The sequence below is a fragment of the Anoplolepis gracilipes genome, chromosome 1 (assembly GCF_047496725.1).
Source record: "Anoplolepis gracilipes chromosome 1, ASM4749672v1, whole genome shotgun sequence".
Classification (NCBI taxonomy): Eukaryota; Metazoa; Arthropoda; class Insecta; order Hymenoptera; family Formicidae; genus Anoplolepis; species Anoplolepis gracilipes.
In genome coordinates this window covers 11,267,152-11,288,589 of record NC_132970.1, presented here as the reverse complement: position 1 = coordinate 11,288,589, position 21,438 = coordinate 11,267,152, and the positions used below count along the sequence as shown (strand labels likewise).

The 21,438-nt window shown below is 38.9% G+C and overlaps 3 protein-coding genes across 3 annotated transcripts; all 3 read left to right on the top strand.

Moving 5' to 3' along the window:
• The first annotated feature begins 4,421 nt into the window (after nt 1-4,421).
• LOC140666447 (uncharacterized) lies at nt 4,422-8,407 on the top strand. The gene is made up of 3 exons (XM_072893623.1): nt 4,422-4,854; nt 4,973-5,148; nt 7,218-8,407. Exons 1-3 carry the CDS (start codon nt 4,586-4,588, stop codon nt 7,598-7,600), a joined length of 828 nt encoding a protein of 275 aa, XP_072749724.1. The 5' UTR covers nt 4,422-4,585; the 3' UTR covers nt 7,601-8,407.
• A 2,895-nt stretch (nt 8,408-11,302) lies between these two features.
• On the top strand, nt 11,303-13,416 carry LOC140666461 (uncharacterized). Its single transcript, XM_072893666.1, has 3 exons — nt 11,303-11,445; nt 12,009-12,514; nt 12,841-13,416. The coding sequence occupies exons 2-3, from the start codon at nt 12,031-12,033 to the stop codon at nt 13,125-13,127; spliced, it is 771 nt and encodes a 256-aa protein (XP_072749767.1). The 5' UTR covers nt 11,303-11,445; nt 12,009-12,030; the 3' UTR covers nt 13,128-13,416.
• Nucleotides 13,417-18,642: 5,226 nt separating this feature from the next.
• Osi9 (DUF1676 domain-containing protein Osi9) lies at nt 18,643-21,049 on the top strand. Its single transcript, XM_072899232.1, has 3 exons — nt 18,643-19,082; nt 19,633-19,805; nt 20,058-21,049. Exons 1-3 carry the CDS (start codon nt 18,823-18,825, stop codon nt 20,378-20,380), a joined length of 756 nt encoding a protein of 251 aa, XP_072755333.1. The 5' UTR covers nt 18,643-18,822; the 3' UTR covers nt 20,381-21,049.
• The last annotated feature ends 389 nt before the right edge of the window (nt 21,050-21,438 follow it).

Here is a 21,438-nt window from a genome sequence, read left to right as displayed (position 1 = left end):
AATCGTTAATGTATCGCGAGTATAATGTTCTGCTTCCCCGGACGAGTCATCCGGTCGGCGGCGGCTCGAAATCGAGCCGACGAGATGGAAATGCCGGCTGACTCTCGACCGCGTCATGCGGCTGCGGGGGAAAGTGCATGTCTCAGGTGCATCCGGCCGGAGTCAGTTGTTTCCTCAAGCCCGAGGTCGAGGAGAGGTCACAACTCACGTACATCATTCTCAATCGGGTCGAGGAGGCACTGGTTTACTACACTAAATGTTTCGAGACCGATGTCCTTAAGTCCCACATAGAAGAAAAATAAATAGCTGGAAAGGAGGTTGAGACAAAATACCGCATTTCTTCTCCACGTGCCACGCACTAAAATTCTACCGAAAACGGTAAAAAGAATTTTACTTTGACAATAAATGTGTCAATCTGATGTTTTCTAGGACGATATGTCAAGAAAAAAAGATGAGATAAATTGACAGAGTAAACCGGGAGATAGAATAAATCTTTGATTTTCACTTCATTATACTCTTTCGACAGGTACTATTATTATAATTTATTCAGGTAATTTACATCAAATGAGCGCAGATAGTGCGCAAACTCGCGCGAATAAAACACATCAAAAAACAAATTATTTGCAAGAGACAAAATAGTACATGAGCTAGAACTTTTTAAAGAAAAACGAAAATACGCTGCAAAGAGTCAATTGTCATGCTTCGTTACTCATTTCTCTGTAACAACGGTAATCACAACATTGTTGCCAACAAAAGAAAAAGATGCGAAATTACTTCGAGAGCAAGAGGAATTACTTTCATTTGCGGTAAAGCTGTGCTGAATGATAATATAACTATATTAATACCATAAAGATTGAAAAGCGCGAATGTCTTGATTCATAAGGAGTTTTACAAACAACAACAACAAACAGTTCTCTTTTTCAATTAAATTTTTGCAATTTATTTTGCACAGTTTAAAATTTTTTCTTTATTTTATATTTCAATAAAAAATATTTTTCTTTATATTTAGATTGTTTACATTTTTTTCACATAATGTGGATACTTTTAACGTTAATTTTCACTGTGTGATACATTTTTTGTTTTTAATAATCAATTTTAATTGTTTTTATTTTTTATATAATCATAAATTTGTGAAATATTTTATAAGCGAGAAAATAATTCCTCCCTCTGTGATGATAGATGCGTGGCGAGTAGAAATAAAAAATGACGTGAAAATTGGCACTGCTGCCTGTCACGGATGTGCAAGCGGATGAATAAAGCTGTTCTTCGAGCTCACAAAAGCAGAATTTCTCCGCGATTGCAGCGTCGAGTTGTTCGTCGTTTCATTATTAGAGAGTCGTAAAGTTCCATGCCGAACGCGTCTTTTACCGGCGTCTAGATCCAGGTACGCGATTCTCACATTATGATTAGTTTTAAGAGTCACTGGGTTACTAGATTTCCTAGCGATGGCTCGACTTCCTAAAACATTATTAAGAGCGTGTATCGCTGCATCGTCGCAATTCGTGTCATTTTGCATAATGACTTGATCAATTTTGCATACAATAAATATATTTTTTTTTCGGCAAAGTCACAGAGACATTTAGCTTAAAATATTCCAAATATTTTTCTAAATCTCTTCACGTTCTCTTTATTTATTTATAACATTAGAGATAATAAAAAATGTTTATTTTAATAAAATAATAAAAAGTAATAAAAAAATAACAAAATAATAAGGAATAATGAAATAATAAAAAAAAATTTCGTTTTAATACCGCTTGCTTAAGAAGTTAAGCCGCTTGATTCAAAATTCATTATACTTCATCTACTTTCTAATCTTCTATCATTACGCATCCAATCGTGCATATTTCATGAGATAAATTTCATTCATGAGATGCATTTCTACTTGGCAGATAAAATGAGCTACGATCTGCGGCACATGCCGCCTATGTTTCCATTATAAGACATTCGTATCGCACGTGCATACATACACAGACGTTACAAATTGGTCTGTGAGATGCTGGCTGGTATACCTTGAACTACCTAACCGAGCGCTGCGATTTTGAAACAATCAACGAGCGACCGTTACCTTTCTCATAACTTTCAACGTTCCACGGTCAGGGTCACATTGTTGCACGGAATGGATATATCTGCCACAACGAAATTTAATTGGTGCTCTTGTACTTAATTGCTCTCTGCGGCTGACTAATTGGTATCACAGGAGCATCGCGACGTTTGACTCCCTGGTTCTCCACGTCCTCTTCATTCGCCAGCATCGATCTCTCTTTCTGTTTCGCCTGCGGCATTTTTTGATTATTCTTAAAGAACTTTATCAAAACGCTCTGACACTTTCAGTAATTTTCTTGATGATTTGGTGCTCCGATTCTGAAGTAAAAAACATTAATAAAATATTTTGACGCATTTCTGTTTATAAAGCATCGTTTAGTTCCGATAATTATTTTCATATTACTGTCACTTCTGCAGATTTGACAAGTGAGTATCTGATGAATTGTTGTTCGCACGACAGTATTGCTTGTGTGAGAGATAAATATGTTGAATATTTATGTTGACTTTTATATGTACATATTTAAATTTTTTTATATAATATTTGTAATAAGAAAAGAAAGATTTAAGTTAGACAGTAATCTCTCTCTCTCTCTCTCTCTCTCTCTCTCTCTCTCTCTCTCTTTAGAATGAATTACAATGCTAAATGTGAGTTTAAATACGTCAATTATTTTTTTAATTATGCGAGACATTCGCTTTTGTTTAAGAGTGCGTGATTCTTGTTCATCTCGCTTGAAATTTTAAAGAACCCAGATCGCGTCAGGTGTGCGATTTCGCTCAAGGCGACATTCGCTCTCGCGTACCGGGGGATCTTGATCTCTTCCCGAGTGAAGTCGGGATCGAGAACGTCGTTACCGTGGAAAGGAGCAAGAAAACGAGAAAGAGAGACAGATGTAAAGAAGAGGGAGATAATATAAAAGAGAGAGAAAGAGAGACCAAAACGATCGCTCAACTCTCGACCTAGTTAAAAATAGGTTAGTGACCTCGTTCCAGGGATAATCTTGTGTTCATCATCTACCGATGAATTTTTCGGAGGTGGACCGAGAGATCACCTGCAACAATTAATCGCCGCTGATACTACGAACTTCCGTAGAAAACGCGTGTGTTTTGTCTCTATATATTTTGATCGATAATCGCCAAAACTGGACGATTAAATGGCAAGATAATTTCCATTGTACTTCCACAATTCACCATTGTAGTCAGGAAAATAATGTAAAGGAATGAAAAAAAGAAATTTTTAGTTTACCAGGTATCTTAACTCTTCGTGTGCTACATCGTGCCACTTCTAGCACAAAGAATTAATCGACCCGAAGTGATAAGATGAGTCACCAGTCGTTGCTAACAGAGGTTGTAAAATGCATCCGCCAGCGATTCATCATTGATCACGCGACGCTTCGTGTATCTATTGAAACTGTACGACCTCGTTGAATTAAAAGTATCTGGAGCGCTTCTCTGATTATTTGAATAAACGAAGAGAAATATCAAATATAGTTGTAATTCGTTTCATGAGCCTAGAAACATTCACATTCCGTGAATTGCATACCGGCAAATGACCATCGTGGAATCTCACAGTTGACCAGAATTTTCTTGATTAGCCGTCTCGAATCAACGTCAATGCACGGAACGTACGTGGACTTGGACTCCCGCACGCGCGATGGTCATTCAAGTCGCACAACACTCTCATAATAATCATAGGTGGGTAAACGCGGGCGAAGTGGTGCGGCAAATCATATAGGACCCACGTATACTTTTTTTGTCGTCCTGGATGTCTACAGGTTTCCCTCGTGTTGTAAGTTTCTCTCATCGAATCTGGTTTCGACTGTATTGGAGGGGCTTCCCTTCTGTCACCAGTTAATATGTTTTAAAGTAGGTCCACATAGCGTGAGAACATGTCGATGCAACAAGAAGCGTGGGCGAAGAAAAATACACGAAGAAGATACACATGAAGAAAGTATACATATTAATTCGAAAATTCGAGAATATATTAATCTTGTGTAAAAAATCTTGGATATCGTGAGACTACAGAAATCATTTCTTCTTCATTATATATTCCTCTTTCTTCTTTTTTCTTCGTGTTTTTTTCTTTCTCATAATTTGCAGTTTTTAATAAACGGGCTTTGCCGAAATAAACGGGCTGACAAGAGGAAGGTCGATGAAAGGGGAGGAAGCCAGCGTGGGGAATTTCTGTGATACTCGACACACTCGATAAAGCAAGAGAGAGAAAGGGGTGGGGGGGGTGACGAGAGAGGAACAGCAAAAGGAGGGAGACGAGAGAGCGTATGCGGACCCCCGATGGCCCGCGAACCCACGAAGGTTCCCCTCGTGCGATACTTTGGTATAAAAGCAAAGCAACCTCTTTTAGATGTAACACACGAGGCAGCATCGGCGCATCCTGGCGTGCTTGACTACGTACGAACGCGGCTGCACGTTGTTGGGCCACGAAGGAGTCAAGAAACGCACCGCACGTGAGGCACGCGACTGTAGGATATCTTTGGCTTCGTTCGCACAAGACGCGTAGAACGCGGTGGAGTCGCACACGGTGACCATGGCCAAGCATTTCGTGACGTTACTGTGGGTGTCGGCGGCGCTGACCGCGACCCTGGCATTGCCGACCAGCGAGAAGGTCAGCGGAAGTGAGAACGACCTGATGACGAACATATATGCCGATTGCCTGAAAAAAGAGTCCATCAACTGCATCAAGTACAAAGTATTTACCTTCGTCGACAAGATGCTGTCCGACAAAGAGGATATCACGCTATCCGAGGGCATCACCGTCGTGAAAACGTCCAGCGCCGAGGGCGAGGGTGCGCCCAGGTTGGTTGTCGGGCATTCTGTGTGAGAAAACTCCGAGAATTACGTGATTACGAAAATCTAAACTTTGACCTTCGTTCAATAATTCTTAGAAAATATTTATGATTACATTTTTTGCCAGATCTATCGAATCCACCGATTTTGATACGCTCTTATTCGACCGTCTTGGAAGATTCCTAAGGACGCACTCCGTTAAAGTTGACCTCAAGGGCAGCGACATTTTGGGAGCGATCGAGTCTGCTGGACGCAGTTTCGAAGACTTCAGCGATAACGCTGTCGAGAGCCGTGGAAAAAAGAGTGAGTATATTATAATATGAAACTTATGCAAATTTCATATAGTGATGTAAGAAGATCAATTTATAAATGCATATAAATTATGTGGTGTCAAACCGATTACGATATATAGTATTGCTAGTCTCTAATTGTATTTTATCGTGTTTATTATTCGCGAACAAATTTCGTTACAGCGATTGCTCGCACTTGCTAAATAGAAGATCGTCTTGAAAGTGAGACTAGCGTAATAATTGAGTACTTCTTATTCAAGGTGTAAATCAATTCTCATAACGTTGTTTGCAGTATTAGAACGCTTGCGCTTCTTACGAATATCAGAATTTTGAATAATCATGATCACTGATCTGTAATATAGCAAAAAGAAATTAATAACTTTATACGTTTATATAAATATATATATAAAATTATGATTTATATATTAATAATTATATTCATACATTAACATATAAATTTTATTGTAAATATATATAATATTATAATAATATTATACATATTATAATAATATTATACACACACATATATATATATATATATATATATAAATATATATTTATATTACTTTATTTATATATATTATTAATATATAAATCATAAAAATGTCATAAAAATTTTTCATATAAATTTTTTTTTGTTACTAACTTACATTTTGCTTTTAAGAAAGATTTTTACATTATAAACATACAATATAAAGAAAAAAAGAGATATACGGGCTTGTTGGGCCAACGTCAGCTGCGATACGAGAGTCTTCGGCGTTCATCGTCGTCGTGTGAACACGCGACGATGATGACGACGAAGCCAATACCGGTCGCAGACGTTGACCCACTGAAGAACTGGTTCCACTCCTCTTGAACCTCCTCGACTGAAGAGGATCGGGAGGAGAGTGCCGGGGATATTGAAAGATCGGGAGAGAGATACGCAGATATAAGGAGTGAGAGAAAGAACTCACCGCACGAGATTTTTGACATACTTTCCATCCTGGTACTTCGCCTTGACCTTCGGCGCTATTCCACTTTAAAAGTACTGTGCGTCTCCATATTTGGCGCGATGTGATTTACGGAAGACCATTATTATCGAATTTACAATGATTTACCTGCGTGTACGTGTTGTATTTTAGCGTCTGCTTATCTACTTACGAGTTGCTATACTGTTATTCAATGATTAATTACCGTACGAAAATAAAGTGAAATTTAAATTTTATACAGGATTAATTCAGGAGATTATACTATATATCACGTTATTTATAAATGCACTCACATTTCACTAATTATCTTGATCGTTGTATTATAATGTTATAATTAAAAAAAATTTTTTAGATATTTTTTACATTAATTTTTTCAATATCGCATTAAATTTATGAATTATTTGATCACCTTTAATTTATTGCTATTACATATCACGTGTGATATTATAGCCTTCCAACTCAATTTGTGCCAACGGTTTCTCCTAGTTATAGATTGGTATCTTTATCAAGTTATGTATAATTACAGCATAAAAAGAAGTGTATGTAAAACAGCATTTCTTGTCTAAACGAATCACTATATATCTTATAATTTTTTAGTTGTTTGATGAAAATATATGTCTTGATAGTCATCGCGTAATAGGATAATTGCGAGGCTTCATGGAGCAAAACCGTATATTCAAACATAAACCGACTACATCTCGTGATGTAGTATTCAAATTCCCGTTCTCCGCAGAAGTGTAAAGAGAGAATAATGATAGCATTAACCTCCGCGGCCCGAATCCTACATTTAGCGATAAGTGAATACGTAAATGTATATGCTTTACTTTACACAAAATCGAACGCGTTAAAACAATTAATTTGATATACAATATTATAATTAAAGAATCTATCAACATGTAGAGAAAAAACTTTTTCTTATCATAAAAGCACATTTTTAAGTATTTATTATTCATTAATGCGAAATGCAAGCGAGACAGGGCAAATTCTTGTGCGATGATAAGAATTGTATATTTAAAAAATTATTAAAAAAGAAAAAAAAAAATACTGACGGTTGAAATATACAATACAAGAACGTTTATTTTTATCTCAAAGTAATATGTTTGAAACGTTACAGAGAAGGCGCAGAAGATCTTAGGACCTCTGCTGCTCGCCATAGCCCTGAAAGCGGCCGCTTTGTTGCCTCTGGCGCTCGGCGCAATTGCCCTGATAGCCGGTAAGGCCCTGCTCATTGGCAAGATCGCTCTCGTGATCTCGGCCATCATCGGACTGAAGAAGCTCCTCAGCTCTCAAAAACACGTGACCTACGAGGTAGTCTCGCATCCGCATCACAGCAGCAGCCACGTTGTCAGCCACGACGATGGTGGCCACGGTGGTGGTTACGGCGGCGGTGGTGGCGACTACGGTGGTGGTTACGGCAGCAGCGGACACGGATGGGCCAGGAGTTTGCCGCAGGACGCCCATGAAATTGCTTATCGCGCCCACCAACCCCAGGCATAAGCTTAATCCGTACCATAGAAAGTTTCTCCATCTTGTTTCTTGCAATTCTCTCCAATGATTCGATGTTCCCTTTCGTTCCACTTATGTCCGCTTCACTCTCTCTCTCTCTCTCTCTTTTTTTCTCGCTCTCTCTCTATTTATCTCTCTCTCTCACATTTCTTCATTATTTCCTTCCTTTCTTACTTATACTACCGTCATGTACAAAACTGCCTAGTCTATCGTGTATTTGAAGAAAAATTGCCGAGACCTGTCTGCAGTTTCCTTGATGTCCGCTATTTTAACTGTAAAATTATCGAGCTTGAAATCTCTTCGAACCTAACCTTTCTATCCTTTTTCCTTACGTTTATATAATCTTTTATATTTTGATTCTATTCTTTTTGCTTTGTTCGATATTACGGTCGATTTATTCTACGGCCAGTCACTAGTACCTCTGGAAAATGCTCATTGTTTTATGTATGTATATTTACGCGAACTCGTTATTTATTCGTTACATCTTATATTAATATTTATTTAATGTTTGACTGTGTGCTTCCATTATGACATCTCCTGTTTTCTTTTATAATAAAAAGACGACAAATTGACGCCTCAGAGTCTTGTCCTAATAAAAGAGACTTCAATGCCCGCAGCCTCCGTCGACGAGAATCCAACGTTTCCTTCGGCTCTCGTAAGAGTGACCGCCGTCCGTGACCGAGTACTTCTATTTATACAACACCGCACTTGCACTCGTAATCGTAAGCCGTAACGTAAGACCGTGAAATACGGTCTATTGAGTTAGAAACAGCGATCGCGCACCGGATGCAACGATGTACCACATTTTCCATACATAAATAGATACGTAATGGAAAAATAAAGCTCAGGAACATGAGCGAAAGTAGTCGAGAACTCGCAGCACGGCCGCTTTATTAAGGAATGCAAATTGCATATATACTATATATGAGATTGTGAGTGATTTATACAACTTACGGTATATGTTTTCGGAGCTTTCTTCACATTCGTTACATTGCTCTTTCTCTTTATTCTTATAATCAAGTATTTAGAGAATCTCAAAACAATTTCTTTGGTCGAGAAAAAACTGGAACAAAGAAATATTAATATATTAAATTCAAATTAAATCTACATTATATTAGTTAAGTGTATATGCGTAAGGGAAAGTTTTGATTTATTTTTACAAAATCAGGACTTCATTTAAATTTTAATTTTTAGAATCTCTCTTTACAGTTTTTAAATTTATATATATTTAAAATTATATATATATATATATATATATATTCTTCTAAAAAAGAAAAAGACAAGTAAATACCATTAAAATTTGTACACAACAATTATAGCGAATTAATATTACATTATATTAATATCATAAATATTTTTTTCCATATCGCAAATGCCATTAACATAATTAACTATTAGTTTTACAAAGATAACAACTAAAACATTTGAAAATTCAGAGTAAAATTTTCCCCGCCAAAGATAATATACTACAATCTATCTAAATACTTGATAATATGTATCTAAATACTTGATAATACGTATCTCCCAATGATTGCCCCCCTCCAAAAGCGGGACGCACGCGTAGCCTAGGTACTGGTAACCTGCATACCGCGGGTTCCGTTCTTACCGAAGTGGCTTTAAGGAAGAAAAAGGAGGTATACAATAACGACAGTTTCATTGGCCGAGTAGTCCACGCGTATCGAGCCGTCGAGAAAATCACCGGTCGTACAAAATGGAATTCAGGCCCGATGGTTCCGCGAACCGGAAACGACAAAGTCCCAGGCAACACGTTTATTAGCCGCGTGACGTATGGTGGTGATCCGTCTCGCGAGATCCGTCGCTTTCGTCATGCCGCGGGGGGATCATTTTCACGGCACGTATACGTGTACGAGAAATCGGTAACGCGACATTATGCTGCAAATAAGTTCCGGCAGCATCGCAGTCGCGTGGATCCACGAGAACGCGAGGGGGGAGTGGGGGGGGGGGGGGAGGAAGACGCGAAGACGAGAAGAAGACCGAGAAGAAGACCGACTCTCCTTCTTCCGTATCCGTTAGCTGGTCGCGATGCTTTCTTGCACATTCACGTGCAGCTCAATGAAAACGTCATACGCCGGCAATCTCGATGCGATGTTAACGAAGGCGAAGGGAGTAGTAATACGGTAAAACAAGCTATGTTTTAATGATAACTCTGAATGAGAGATGACAGGATATTTCGCTTTTTTTCCTTTGCGTGAGAGTCTCCGTTTCGTTTCTCTCCTTCTGGAAACACGTTTTAATTCGTTAAATGGTCTAAGTGTATCTGCACGCAACGGCGTTTTCACTTGGTATGACCTAGTTAAAACCACGTCCGCTGGCGTATATCGAATTGAGCAGGGAATGAAAAGTTAAGGTTGCAAGGGATACTAGGAATGAAACATCATTGAATTAGAAGCATCAGTGAATTAAATGATTAATTGAATAAAGAAATTGTGCCTAACGCACGTAACGGTATACGTTAATTTGCCGATTCATCGTTTCTCCTTTTTCGATGACATGATTATGTTGGCGCGTAGAGGAAAACGATCTTTTATAGAAAAGTAGAACGTACATTGTCACATTAATTATAATAGCTGAAGACGTTTTAAGAAATCCCAAATTTAATGTCAGAAGTATAACTGCGTATCCAATCCTTAATACGCAATGAGAAATACAAATTACATATCCAATCGTACATATGTGATGATAATAATTCCGTATCAGTAAATAATTCTTTAAACCATCTTGATTGACATTCGAAAAGATTTTTTTCGTCGCACTCGAAAATTATATTCGGAAGCCTTTCTTATGTGAAATTTATTCTGAATATCATATTCTGATATAATCACGAAATTTGACGTAAATAATTAAGGCAGCCTAGAAAGTAACAGCTGGAACAACGGATCCTCCAGCTCGCGATCTCTCGCCACTTAACGAATGAACGATTTTACAGTATCGTAAATACAGGATAAATCTGAGTATGTATAAGCTCGTGCCAATAACACACTTTATATTTTATTGCGCTTCCTGTTATCAAATATATCAATGACCGTGAACGTTGGTTCAAAGCGCTTTCTACGCATTCGACGTTTGTTGTCTCAATATTTTTCGTTCGGTTCGCGCCGTTTCCGCGATACATCGTATTGTTTTCCGGCGCGCCTTTCATTTTCGATCTTATTCGAATCGAAGCAACCTCGGTGAGAAATTGGAGCCACGAAAATAAAAACGCCGAACGGCGGGAGCATCGAACCGCGTCGGTCGATGTGCGTAGACGGTCGGCCTACGCGCCCACGCGCAAAAAGGAACAACGGAACCACGATACGGACGAAAAATGCGGTTAGATCGGTCAAATTAAATCCGTATGAGGAATGAACATTAGGAAGACGAGGACAGCCCGTGTGTAAGAGCGGCAAAACTCGCTCGGATGCACCGCTGGTGGGAGATAAAATCCCCGGGGGGAGTGCCGCGATTATGACGCGCGTTCCGCGGAGATGAATTCTGCTCTCTACTTTCGTCCCCCGGGTGGTTGTCTAGGTGCAAAGCGACCGCTCTCAAATCAATGGTATGAAAATAGTCGCGATAGTGGTGTACATACACCGGCGCCGACCATAGTGGGGGGAATATCGCCCAGTACGGAGGTATACCTGGCTAGATATATAGAGCTAGGGCAGGGCTTCCGTTACGTACAGTCTACTTAGAGTGCTCACAGCTATACACGCATCTCGCAGTGATACACAGCGTGTTAAATTAACCAGAAGCCGGCAGCCGCGTGCGGACGTAAGGACTTTTCTCGAGGAAGAAGGAAAGGACGAGACGTTTGATTTTCCCCTATCAAGTGGAAGGTACAGTGTCTTGATTGAGGCTTTCGTAGTTTGAACCTTTGGTGACCGCATTAAGTGCTGGATTTTGTAGACTTTTGTGATAAAACAATATGTATGAAAAGATTTCTGTAAGAACATTTTAGAATCAATTGCAAAATAGACGAAAAATTGTACGACTAATATAATTTCGAGGAATTATTTGGGTAGAGACTATATTTTGAAAAGTCATTGTTAATTGTAAGTGGCGTAAACAACTTTAGCAATTTTAAAAATTGAAATTTTTTTAAGTTTATCAAATTTAAAAAAAATTTTTAATAATAATTTGTGATGACGTAAACTTTTTCATCTTTTCGGTTTGGTATTTAAAAAGCGGTTTATTAGCGTTTAATAAAGAAATAAAACATTTGTTTAATTATTTATTCAACTAATTAATTTAATTGATTTAATGATTTAATAATTTAATTCACTTACGCTATTATTTGCGTTACATGTTTTTGTTATGTACTATTTAATTATAAAATTAAATTGTTAATAAATTAATTATTTAATAAATATTTTTTTATCGAATTAATTATATTTCACAGATATTTACTTCAAAAAAAAAAAATGAAACAATTTGCACACTATTACGTATGCCTGGCTGTATTAGTGACGGCGGTCTATGCGAGATCGGCCGAAATTAATCCCACATCCAATTCCATTAATGAACAACAAACCGCAAGGTCAAGTGGACTGGGCGTATTTGGAGAGTTGCGTTACGTCTATCAAGTGTATAAAGAATGTGCCGGCGCGGAAATGAGTCCTTGTCTGAAGTTAAAGCTCTTATCGGCCATGGATAGGATCTCTCGAAACGTACAATTGAATGTAGCCGATGGCGTTACTCTGGTTCACGACGAATCAGCTGCTAACGAATCCGAGCCAGAAAAATCTCTGCAAGAAATTGAAGCCAGTTTACCGCGAGCATTAGCAGATAAAGAAGATGTTCTTAATAACATGATTTTCGACAGGATTCTCAAATTCTTCCAAAGTCACACTCTCAAGCTAAAATTGCCAAATGTGGAGGAAGTTCAACGTAGCCTTACAGAGGAAGGTAAGAAACTCAGTATTATTAATAAACAGTATCATTAATAATATTAACAAATGTATATGAATTAATAATAATTTAATAGATAATAAATATCTAATTATTATTAATTTTTTTCAAATGTAATTAATTTGATTTATATAATTTTATGAACAATTTAAATTAATATTCGCATTAATAAAAAGAGTTTTAATTTTGTTTAACGAATATATATTAAACAGAATTAAAATTTAACTGTTTTATTAATGCCTAGATTAATTTAAATTGTTCATAAAAATGGTTTACTATTTTATATTACTTTTCTTTAAACATAATTACGTTATTTTCTCTAGGTCGCAAGAAGAAGAATAAAATGGGCCTTCTCGCTATTCCTCTGTTAATTGGCGGCACATTAGTACCTTTAGCTCTTGGCGCTCTCGCATTGTTGGCTGGCAAAGCGCTGATAGTGAGCAAACTTGCGCTAGTACTTGCCGCTATCATTGGATTAAAGAAACTCGTGTCAGGCGGCCACGACCACGGACATGAAGTCGTTCAAGTCGGAGGAGGACACGGATCGAGCGGATGGGGAAGATCTGGACACGAGCTGGCTTACTCCGCGTACAAACCATCGTCAACCTAGGAAAAGAAAAATTGTACGAACGTCATTGTGGCATCTCTTCAGTCTCTCATCTCTTTCCCTTTTATCCCTCGTGAAATATTTTCTTCTCTATTGTCGCGCGTAACTTTTATTTATTTTCATCCTGTGAATAATTCGATCTCTTCTCACTGTATTCTCCCGTTGTGTTCACTTTATGATCATTGCACACACGAGAACGCTCCTATACGGATCATCCTCAGTATTTATTATGTAGCGATATGCTCATCGCGTCACATGTGTGAACACAATATGTATATTTATAAATATGCAAATAAATTAAGATTATAATAATCGAAAGATCGTATATTATTTCTTCATTTTATTTCGCATTAATGAAATTCTTGCGTTTCATGAATTAAATTTGCACGACACGTGCGTATGCATGTTAATTATTTCTAAAAATAGTTTGCCAACGTGTTAATTGCGTGCGATTATAATTTAAAATTTAGCACTCGCGTGCTGAAATTCCGTCGTCGTACCTTCCTTCGTTACGAGATGCTTAAAATTCGGGTGAAACTAACGGAAGTCACCGATACGCTAAAATCGTAGAGTCGCAAAGAGAGAGGCCCACGGACGAAAGAAAGAAGGAGCGAGGAATGAGAAGGATGCGAGAAAAGACGGCGGGGATGAGGCGTGCGAAAGAATTGGAGCCTGACCGACTGATGGCCCGTCGATTCGGGACTCGATCGAAAGTAAGGCTCAACGAGATACGGTGGAAGATGGAGGGGGTGTGCGAAAACCGGAGGTAAAGAGACGAGACACAAATATCTGAGACAGAGAAATGCTTTTATATAGACATAGATCCCGCCGTGTCTATTTGGACGACGATTTAACGTCCCGATGCAGACGACATGAATGGACATACGTCTTCGAGTGTCCGGTTAATTCTCTGAGAAAAATGAAGAGAGACCATCGATCTCGATGACGAGCGACGGTATAGATACTACATAGGTAGAGGGACCGAGAGATAGAGAGAGAGAAAGAGAGAAGAAACGGCATCACCTACATACGAGAAACGCACGAATGCGAAATCTGACGTTTTCGCGCGGGGGCATCTTACGCACTTGTTTGATCCGTCCACGACGGTCGTGTGCGTATTCGAGCGTGCCACCATACGCGCGCGAGCGCGAGAGAGTTTCTGCGTGTACGTAGGACGGACGTACACGCGGAGACCAGTCGGTGGACACACACTTCGGGAAGTAAACCAGGCCGAGCAGACCGATCGGGCCAGTCAGCATCCGCACGGAGTCTTTTCAAGGTGCGCCTAACACTCTCTACCGTATCGGAGAAAAAGTCGCTGCCTGGTCCTCCCCCCCCTCCTGTCTTTCCCAGTATCCGCGGGCCCATGTCTCTTCGTCTTTTTCTCTCTACGTTCGATCTCGTCCCGCAGACCCGAAAATTCGTTCAAAAAAATCTTCAAGATCGCATCGCTGGTGGTACCGTTTCTGATACGTTAGCAAGGCCCTTCTACATTCAAGTTCGGAAAGTCACCTCGATGAATCGAGATACCGAGATCCTTCGCCTTTTTTTTTTTTTTTTTTTTTTTTTTCTCATCTTCCTCGAGATTAAATGGTAGGTATTAAATGCATATTGTGTTTATGCATTTTTGGAGTAGGAGTATATTATTTTGTCGTAAATTTTCACTCTGTTCCATTATTCGTGCCATGATATTCCGTGATAGAAATTGCAGTCGTAATTGTACGGCAATGTAAAATAGGCTGAAGAGCGGACCGTGAGTGTCCTCATATGTAGGTCGTCACGCGGGAATTAGCACTAACTGAGTTTACATTAAGCACAAATTTATTCACGTGAAAGTACTAATATCGCTACTTTCTTCGGTGGCGCGTAAACAATTTAGAACAGTGCGTAGACGATACCCGTATTTACGGTATCATACGCGTTATTATTAAGAGGTAGTTATTAACCATTTAAATTACTCGCTTCTCATTATTTCTGAATTCTGGCGAGTGTATCATTCCGACTGGTTTCATTCATCCGTGCAGCTTCATTGCTTTTTTAATGACCCGACTTATCTTTCTTAAATGAGTCGTATGCAGAGAGAAGTTAATTACTAGGCAAAAAGCCACAGAATCCCGAGTGAGTGTGAACAAAAAGAAAAAAAAAGAAACGAGGTGAGAAAGAAAGATTCGAGAACTTTCGTTTCATTCATTCATTCATTCGTGCTTCCAGCGTGCAAAACTTCTTTTCTCTCTTTCTTCAAGTACTTACAACGATATGGAGAAAAGTAAGATATATCGATATACGGTTTTACTAACCCGCATAACGACATATACATATATATAACAGCTATACATAATAGCTGTGCAAAATCATACACCTGCATATATGATGTTTCACTTACTTTTTGCATTCTACTTAAAAGAAGAGGATACGCTCTAATGATGTAAATAATCGATGAAGATGAAGGCAGAAACGAGTTTCGTTAAACGTAGCAAAGACGTTCTCCTTCATTTTCCGTCGCTTTTTACGTCTTTGATTGCTTCGTAAGCATCAACGAAGCAATCGACGCACACATGGGACGAACAGAGTTGGTAGAACGAGGCGAGAAACAACACGAGGGGAAGCAGAACAAGCAGGAGATGGAGAATTCTCAGATACGAAGGCTTCGCTTCGTGGGGGCCTTGACCTGACCTCGATCCTCGGACGAGTTCACTCTCGCCGGCGTCGACGAGAGGAAAGTGTTCCATCACCAAGAGCGCGCATGGCTGCCACCCGACTCGACGTATCGCCGGATTAGCGTCTTAGTTTGCGATGCTGTATGTTTACGCGATTCGATTTGTTGTATATATGTAATACATGTACGAAGGGGACGGTAAAACTTTCAGATTCTTACTTGCTTGTTGTAAGTGAGGCACGTGGACGTTGACGCGTCTGCAATATCAAATCTGATGAGCGGATAGAATAAATACGCGATGAACACTGAGAAAAAACATAGCGGAAACAAAGTGAAAGTTTCTTGAGATCCGTCGTATATTATATGTATATCATGTCGCGAAAAAATCACGAATAGTTGAAAAAAAGAAAGCAACAGTATTTTTATTAGAATGCTAAAATATACGGATTAATTTACGTTTACATTATTTTCTTATATCTTGCGATAATTTTTATACGAAATTTCTGTCAAATTTCGACACTTTGAACATTTTCGTACTTACATTTTTAATAGAACTTTTGATAGAACACCTAAAAAATTAAATTAAATAATAATATTCAAGATATTAAGACATGAAAAAATTCTCAACATTTTAAATACATTATAGACAGCAAAAATGCTTTAAAAATTTTAATCTTTCAATCAAGTAATTCGAAAAACATTTTTCTTGATTTTTATGTTCATGAGATTACTTCAAAGTCACATACCATTCGTTAAAATACTTTGTTGCGTGTTAAAATATGACGTTTCGGCAAATTCTTCGATAAGACGCGTGAGAACGCAATCTGGACCGATGCAGAGATTCGGCTGACCACCTTCGGGTCCGTACAGGCGGTCAACACGGAGAAAGTCAGCCGCACGTCTTTTCCTCGCGTATGAATACATCGTCGCAGGCCTTAATATATAAAATATTTTTGCGTATGTCTCCTGTGTTTTTTCATCTTTTTTTTTTTTCTAGGCAAGAAATCATCAGGTCACGACGACGCGGAGGCGAGGCGAGATAAGGCGAGGTAAGGCGCGGCTCGCACTCCTGGAAGAAGTCTGGCTTAGGCCCAACTCACACACATGATGAGGACGTCGATGCGTCCACGCACATTCCATGTGAAAAACCGTTAAACGTTTCGCGCGACAGCCACTGGAATACATTAATTTCAAAGACCATTGACTAGTTGTATCGGCCGGCGTCGGCACCGTACCATCCAGAAGAAGATGATTTTAATTCAGCTTTTAGACTTAATATGATGAATGGAGCAGAAAGCGATGAGAAAATTGGAGGTGAACAAGCAGAATGAAGAATCGATAGGAGTGTAGAATGTCAAGAGCTACTTAATCCAAAAGTAACTGTTACTTACAGCCGAAATCGGGTCGTATTATTAGAAAATACATGGTGGTTTAAGTTAGGCTAAAAATACGATCCTGATAATGCGAGAAAGCTTTGATGAAGAGACAATTAATGATTGAAGTGTTTTCGGAATTTCATGTAATAATAAAATAATAAATCACGCGACGCTAGCTAATAAATGACGATCACGCAAGTGTTTAAACCATCGCAGGCTCGTGTAACATTATAAGCACGTTGGAAAGTTGTGTGGAGGCGTATGACCGAAGCATCTACGTGATAGTATAGATGTATCCTATGTAATATACCTTGTCGAAAGCGAAATCATAAACCAACTTATTCCGAGTGGTTGACCAAATAAAACACATCGCTTCTCTCTAAGAGTATGATATGAGATCCTTCGTTGACGTGACATTTTTCAAAGAATATTTCAAAAATTTCCAGGATAAACTACTTATAATTCGCAATGCATTTATAGTGCATAATCATGTAAGAGAAAGAAAAAAAAAAAGAAAGATAGACACAATTCAATAATAAAAATAAATATCGAGACATAGTCTCTTATCTTGTCCTAGAAACTAATTATGACAAGTGACTCAATTGAACAAGTCATTTCAAGAATCACCCGGAGAGATGCCAAATAATATATGCTACCGCAGATAATTCATCTTTAATGCATAAGCATTGCACATGTGTCTCTCTTTGAAAGTTCTGACAAGTAGGCAATTTCTGTCGCAGCTGCTGTATCTTCACCGATATATTTAGCATGTACAAAAGAGACATAATATCTAAATCCTTTTACGAGAGCAGTTTCGCGTAGATTTCCCGGATTATTTATGCGCATAGCGCGAAATTGTTAAATCAATAAGAAAACCTAATGTATGACAATACACCGATTGTACAAGATCCGTCTTCTTATCTCCATTATCGATTCGAATCTTCAAAGAGCACCCACATTCCATCTTCTACCGTTTAGTATCGGTACTTTTCGTGCCTTTGACCCATGTCGAAATAATCTCTCTCGATTCGATCGTGTTCCGATCTCGTCCAAAAGAAGAGGCCAGTGGTGCGTAGGCACACATCATCTTTCTCTCGTTTTTTCTCTCTCTCTCTCTCTCTCTCTCTCTTTTCTTTCTTGTTTTCTCCCTCTCGCGTTCTCGTGCGCGCGTGTGTATGTGTGTATATTTTACGCATACGCACAGGGCGGGTTTGTCGGGAGTCAACACACCCGTTGTGTACACAAACGACCTAAGTAAGTAAGCACACACAGGCACAGGAGAGGAGAACCAATGGAGAAGGATCGGTGGTGTGCAAAGACGCGTCAACGAGAGACACACACGACACGAACGGAATGACCGCCTGAAGGAGAACCAATAGCTCGTATGGATTGTAACCCGGCGGGGGCCACCCGGTGGGGGCCATCAAAATTTCAAAAACGTACGCGGGCCCCTTTCGCGACGAGGATAAAAGGCAGCAATCGTGATTCTTTCGGGCAGTGTCGATACGATCGCCGTACTCGTTCGAGCGTTAACGTGCAAGAGACGGAAAAGGGAGACGAGAATAGAAGAGAAGGAGAGGAAGTGAAGGAGAGCAGTTTCGACAAGTTGGAGTAATCGTCGTCTTCTTTCGTCGCCCGGAAAATCTCAAAGAATTAACACGTCAACATGTATAAATTCGCAATAATCGGCGCACTCTTCGTGGTATCCTCTCTCGCTGCACCGGCGTCGCAGGATGCGGCGGCGGCACCGCCGTCTTCGATCCTCGAGGAAGCCCTCGACGTGTACGCTTCTTGTTCCGGGGAATCAAGCATCGCGGTGTGTCTTAAGCTGAAGGCTCTGCGCTATGTTGACCGAGTCGTCCGTTCGGCTGACATCGAAGTCGTCGATGGATTCAAGATCGTGCAGACCGAGGAGGCTAAAAACAGGTAAGGACAGCGAGGATTTGCTCGGGATAGTGATCGCTACACTTGCGGTGATCGAGCATTAAAACGACGATGGTCCGCATCGAGTGAAATTGAGACGTGAGAAACGCGGCAGGTGATTCGTGTGAAATCGTGAACGCGTGAAATTGTATTTAAAGTATTGTATTATACTTTTTATACCATGCCAAAGTGTATGAGATCATCTGTACATAGTACATTAACGTAGACAAAGCGATTATTGTATGATTTGATTCAATTAATTAATTTCTTTATAAAATTCAATATTCTTGAGATTTTGGTTTACTTGAGGTATAATTTGAATAATTTGAATGATAGGTAATTTATAAACTTATCATTTAAATGATAAACTGTCTGGAGATAAACTCTCTTTAATCCCACTTTATTACTTTAATTGATGAAGGATGTAATGCTATTTTATTACAAGAGAGTTAAATGTCCAGTCATAAAATTAGCATAGAAAGTTGTTAACGAACATCAAAGGATATCTTGAAACGCTTATGTAAATGATAAGCGCATACTTCTTTCTTTTCAGCCGGGCTGACAATGCAAGGTCTCTTAATGACATTGAAAATACCTTACCAGCTGAGACCGAAGCTAAAGAGGCTGCAATTGATCAGGCCCTTGTCGACAGAGCCGCCAAGTTCTTATCTACACACACTGTTGAATTGAGTCTCCCGGAAGACGTTGCCCGTTCCTTTGACGAAGGTAAAATTAAATTAAATAAAACAGACTTATATATATTGTTTTAACTATATATTAATATTTATTTTAAATATATAAAAATATTTTTAAACTTTAAATCATAAACCTCCATCATATCGTATGTTCATCATTTACATAAAATGAGATATATCACTGAAATATATTTTAATATCAAAGGTGGAAGAAATTTTAACACGCACATTATTAAAAAAAATCAGAAGACTTATATTTCGGAATTTTATTTATGTTTTTCAGCTCGTGGTAAGAAGAAGAAGATTGTTAAATCTTTGTTGCCCATCCTTCTCCTTCTGAAACTTAAGGCTGCTGCCCTTATCCCGATTGCTCTGGGTGCTTTGGCTTTGATTGCCGTTAAGGCTCTCATCATCGGCAAGATCGCTCTTGTCATCAGCTTGATCATCGCCCTGCAGAAATTGCTCGCTTACAAGAGCCAAAGTTATGAGGTAGTCTCCCATCCCGTCCACGATTATGGACACGAGGTGCACCACGATCATCACGGCTGGGCAAGATCGGCGAGCGGCTCTGATCTCGCGTATAACGCGTACAAACCCGCTGAATAGCCCAATGTCACGTACAACTTCTCTTCTTTCTAACTTTCTACCTTTATTCGCCAAAATGATCGTCCTTAACCCGGCGATCACATCTACTTGAGGGAGGCGTGGCTCAGCTTCTCAGGGATCCGCTCGACAAGCTCAGCTCGACAACGTGGACACTTGTCGGTGCAAGAACAAATGCAATTATTACACGGACAAGCAAATTACGACTGTTAAACGAGGACGCTTACCGGATTTTTTGTGCGGACTGTATTTTTAACCATACGTGACTCGACGACTCGACAATACCGAAGCCAACGATCTATAGAGATGCTACCAATCGTCATAGATGAAAGTTTGACGTTACATTACGGCGATTTTACGACGGAACTCATCATTTTATCAACCACGACGAAAGACGGTATCCAGAGATTATGAGAATCGCAAGATTCTCAAAATAGTAGAACCTGACAGAATAGTAGAAATCACGCCCCCTCGATCACATACTCGTGCGGTATCCTTTCAGGGTCATCCGTGTCTATTGCACGCGGAACGAACTCGTAGTCAGTACTCGCGCGGGACCACCAGATTTAATCCAATGATTATTTATATATCGATCACCCCGTTGGGATCATCATGTAACTTATCATATTATTTATAAATAAATTGTAATTTTTGTATAATATTAAAAAATAAGTTTTTTAATTTTAATTTTTCCTCATATTCCTTTCCATGAGAATATCCTTTATTACAAAAAAAAAGTTTGTAAATTTTACCTAATATAAATATAAAACTATTATTATAAAAAAATAAAACATTAATATAAAAGTCATACAAATTATATAAATAGTTCAAATATATATTTCGAATTGTATATAAGGCTCTTAATATTTACAAACAAGTAACTATCAACTTGGCGAATAAGAGCCATACGCGAATGTTAATGCGTAAATTTCTTTTTAGAAATTAATTCTTTTCGCGAAAATTTTACCCCGATATTTTTTCTCGCCTACATTTCTTTAGAGCGGGGGGGGGGGGAGGGCGAGAGTAAAGAGGTTATTGAATTCTCAAAAATGAGACTCTAT